The sequence below is a fragment of the Quercus lobata genome, chromosome 1, assembly GCF_001633185.2.
Source record: "Quercus lobata isolate SW786 chromosome 1, ValleyOak3.0 Primary Assembly, whole genome shotgun sequence".
NCBI lineage: Eukaryota > Viridiplantae > Streptophyta > Magnoliopsida > Fagales > Fagaceae > Quercus > Quercus lobata.
In genome coordinates, this window is record NC_044904.1 from 25,419,200 (window position 1) to 25,423,261 (window position 4,062).

Sequence of the window (4,062 nt, forward strand, 5' to 3'; positions counted from 1 at the left end):
TTGATCAAGTTTAGCTCCAAATCAGTTTGGAGCAATCTCCTCGAACTCATTACATGCAGATTTATAACATTATTCATGTACATTATTTAAACAAATTTCAAAATTCATTAAAAAAGTCATGTGACTAAAATTATATATAGAATGTTATTTTCAAAAGGTTTAATAATAATTTTTCAACAAAATAGACGGAAGGTCTTAAAAGTTTAAAATGAAAAAAAAAATGACAATTCTTAAAGAGTGTAATTTGTATTTTGGGCCAAATATTGTTTTCTCTATGAGAGAGAGAGAGAGAGAGAGAGAGAGAGATTTTAGTTTTGCTAAGAGTACTGGGAGACTATTTGTCTTGGGTCGTCAATGCGTCAATGGTACTAAAATTTTACAAATTGCATGCCCGCCGGCTATTAATCTCTAGTTTTGCTAAGAGTACTGGGAGACTATTTGTCTTGGGTCGTCAATGCGTCAATGGTACTAAAATTTTACAAATTGTATGCCCGCCGGCTATTAATCTGAGCTCCCCAATATGAACAATATATTCCAGCTTTCTCTGATTAAATTATCATCATATATATCAACTAAACTATTATCAAAATAACAACTACACTAGCGTTGTTATATTCCCTCTATATAAACACATACTTCTTAACCTTGGTTGCACAGCGAGTTGGAAGGAAAAACTGAGCTAATACTCATGGCTGCTCTTCAATCATTTCTAGTGTGTGTCATATTTGCTTTTGCTGCCATTCTGATCCCTACAAGTACATCTGCACAATTAACCGCTGATTTTTACCAGAACGTATGCCCTGGGGCATTGCCTACCATCGGATCAGTTGTCAGGCGGGCTATTAGACGTGAACCACGCATGGGAGCATCGCTACTACGCCTGCATTTCCATGACTGCTTTGTTAATGTAAGTATGATATGTAATTTCCTGAAGATGTGTTTCTTATCTACCTTTAAAAATGTTTAGCCTTTTTTTTTTCCCTTAGTGGAAGTAAGATGAATCAATCAGCGATTCAAGTCTCACAAAATGGAAAAAATATCTTACTCCTGTTCAGTAACATTGAAGTTGATATTCTCACTTCCCTAAATTAGATATATATCGAAACTTGGTCTAGTGTTGTTTCAAGAGCAGATGGAGAAAATACGTCAAGAATGTCTTTGAGCCTCGTTTTATAGTACAGATAGGTGAAGCAAGGCTGGAATTAATAAGGAAAACAGATTGGTGGGAATAGACTCGAGGATGTAGGACTAACTTATCAACTACAGAGAGTTTGTTATTAGTCATTTGTCAAGAGTCTTATAATTTAGTAGTATTATCTGGTATTATTTATGAGAAGAATCAGAGCTCGAATTTGCTTTCTTACATTTGTTGTAAAAATTGAATGATTAAATAAAACAATACCTGTAATTTAATGTAAACCATATTCCTTCATTGATTTACTTGTGTTTGCAACGACAGGGTTGTGATGGATCAGTTCTGCTAGATGACACAGCCAACTTCACTGGTGAGAAGACGGCGTTTCCGAATTTGAATTCACTTAGAGATTTCGATGTTGTAGACCAAATCAAAGCAGCTGTTGACAAATATTGCAATGCCAGCGTGGTTTCATGTGCAGACATCTTAGCTGTGGCAGCTCGTGATTCTGTTCAAACTGTGAGTGCTGATATAATCTTCTATTCCATGTAAATATAATAACATTCCTAATACAAAAGTAAAAATCTTGTTAATTCTTGTGCGTGTGTTTCAGTTGGGAGGTTCTACCTTTTACTACGAAGTACTAGTAGGAAGAAGAGACGCAAGAAACGCAAGCTGGAACGACGCAAATAGAAATCTTCCTGCACCGTTTTTCAACTTCTCTCAGCTTATCTCTAACTTTCAAGCTCATGGGCTAGACTTGAAAGACCTTGTTCTCCTCTCAGGGGGCCATAGCATTGGACTGGCTCGGTGCACCACCTTCCGTGCAAGGATTTACAATGATACTAACATTGACAAATGCTTTGCAGCCTCAGTGCAGCAAGTGTGCCCTGTAAGTGGAGGAGATAACAACACAGAGCCACTCGATTCAACTCCAGCGAGATTTGATAATGTGTACTACAAGGCTTTGCGGAAATCTCAAGGTCTCCTCCATTCTGATCAGGAGCTCTTCAAGGGTGATAACAGTGAAAGCGATAGACTGGTGCGATACTACAGTTACCTCCCTGGTCATTTTGCTAGAGACTTTGGTGCTTCCATGATCAAGATGGGTAATATGAAACCTCTCACTGGCAATGATGGAGAGGTGAGGCTGAATTGCAGGAAAATTAACTAGAACAGTTGCAGTGGAAAATTTGATTCAACATTTTCAGGGCCTCATTCAATAAAGTGGCACCTGTAAAATTTGCCGGCGTGGTCTTAGCAAATTTTTTTGTTGGCTTAGCATGTCTTAACAATATATGTTAAATTGTTAATGGCATTGTGAGTGTGTGGTAGCAAGTGTGTTCGATTAAATGTATTTGAATTTATTTCATTGAACGGATGTATTAAAAAATAATGACACTAGTATTGATTTTTTGGTTAAAATAAAAATTACCTCTTTAAATTTGAGTAAATTGTCATTTTCATCCTTTAAATTTATATTTTGTAATTTTAGTTTTTAATGTTGACATCCTCAAGTAATATCTTCCAACTACTTTCATTTAAAGTAGGGAAATATTATATTCATAATATTTTCACAACAAAGTCTAGACAACAAGTTGTTATTGGTTCTAATTTAATTTGAACTCACTACTGAAATTACTTTTTTTTCCCATTAGTACAAGTTAGTAACAACCTTTAACCTATAATTTGTTATGAAAGTATTATGAAAATATTGTGGACATAGCATTTCTCTTTAAGATATATTCTTAGAGCATTCACATCAAGAGTTCTAAAAAATATAGTTTTTAGCAACTCAAAAAACTATTTTATCATTTCAGTTTATAATACACCTAACATCAATGATTCTATTTTAGCATGCAACACATTAAAATAATATAAACAATCTTACAACACATTAAAATAATATAACTAATTTCTACCCACATACACCCACAAACACCATTCATCAACCACAAAAAAGCTCATAGACAGATATAGCTATTGCCAAACACTTGAATCCCAACAATTGTAAACACCCATTTAACAGAACACCCATAAAACAAGAAATTCTTAGGCTTCAAAGTCCCTATGAATCACCCCATGCTTATGGCAAAGCTATACAACCTCCAAATCACTTTGTATATTGTCCCCGTGCCACAATTCGATTGAAAAGCGATCCACAATGAAACTACCTCACAAACCCAAAGACCCATTGCACCGACCGACCTAGCCACACCGAAACCCACCCACGGCACCCAGTGACCCATGATGCCAATCCCAACCACACCGAAAAATCACCACACAAGCCACTGGTGGAATGCCTTCCTTGTCTTGGATCTTGGCCTTGACATTGTCGAAGCTCTTCACCTCCAAGGTGTGAGAAGAGAGAGAGGACAAAAGGTGTGAGAGGATAGAGATGAGAGAGGAGAGAGAGAGAGAGAGAGAGAGAGAGAGGCATGTGATTGAATAAAATAATAATATTTAGTTATAACTCTCAGCTACAGTGAGCTAGTAGGTCACTATAGCTAAGTGTAAAAAATTATAGTATTTGATATGTTTGATGTATTGTGTTTTTTGTGTGTTGGTTGTCATTAATAGCATTTTTAGCATTTTTGATGTGAATGCTTTTAATGATTAATGTTAGGACATATGTGATTTGATGTTAGGAACATATGTCAATTTAGAATTGGTTAATCCTTTGACAAAACGCACTTTACTTGTAATTGGGTAGATCTAGGATGTGTTTAATGCTTCAAGTAACAAGGTTTCAAGATCAAGTGTTAAAACCATAAAAATCTGTCCAAAAAATAAGTAAAGAATTGTTGGATTTTAAAACTCGACAACTAGCATCTATCGAGGTTTAAAAAACTGTTGAAACCCGAAACTTGATTGCTAGCTCAATAGATTTGTCGAGGTTTATGGAATTTAGTTTTTCAGAACTGTTT

General features: G+C 35.6%; 1 protein-coding gene across 1 annotated transcript; it reads left to right on the forward strand.

The window, feature by feature from the left end:
* The first annotated feature begins 688 nt into the window (after positions 1-688).
* LOC115990120 (cationic peroxidase 1-like) lies at positions 689-2,309 on the forward strand. Its single transcript, XM_031114002.1, has 3 exons — positions 689-907; positions 1,460-1,654; positions 1,749-2,309. Exons 1-3 carry the CDS (start codon positions 689-691, stop codon positions 2,307-2,309), a joined length of 975 nt encoding a protein of 324 aa, XP_030969862.1.
* The last annotated feature ends 1,753 nt before the right edge of the window (positions 2,310-4,062 follow it).

Coding starts and splice junctions, on each gene's coding strand:
- LOC115990120 (XM_031114002.1), top strand. CDS start 689: ATGGCTGCTCTTCAATCATTTCTAGTGTGTGTCATATTTGCTTTTGCT. Junction 908..1,459: donor TCCATGACTGCTTTGTTAAT/GTAAGTATGATA, acceptor TTGCAACGACAG/GGTTGTGATGGATCAGTTCT. Junction 1,655..1,748: donor CTCGTGATTCTGTTCAAACT/GTGAGTGCTGAT, acceptor CGTGTGTTTCAG/TTGGGAGGTTCTACCTTTTA.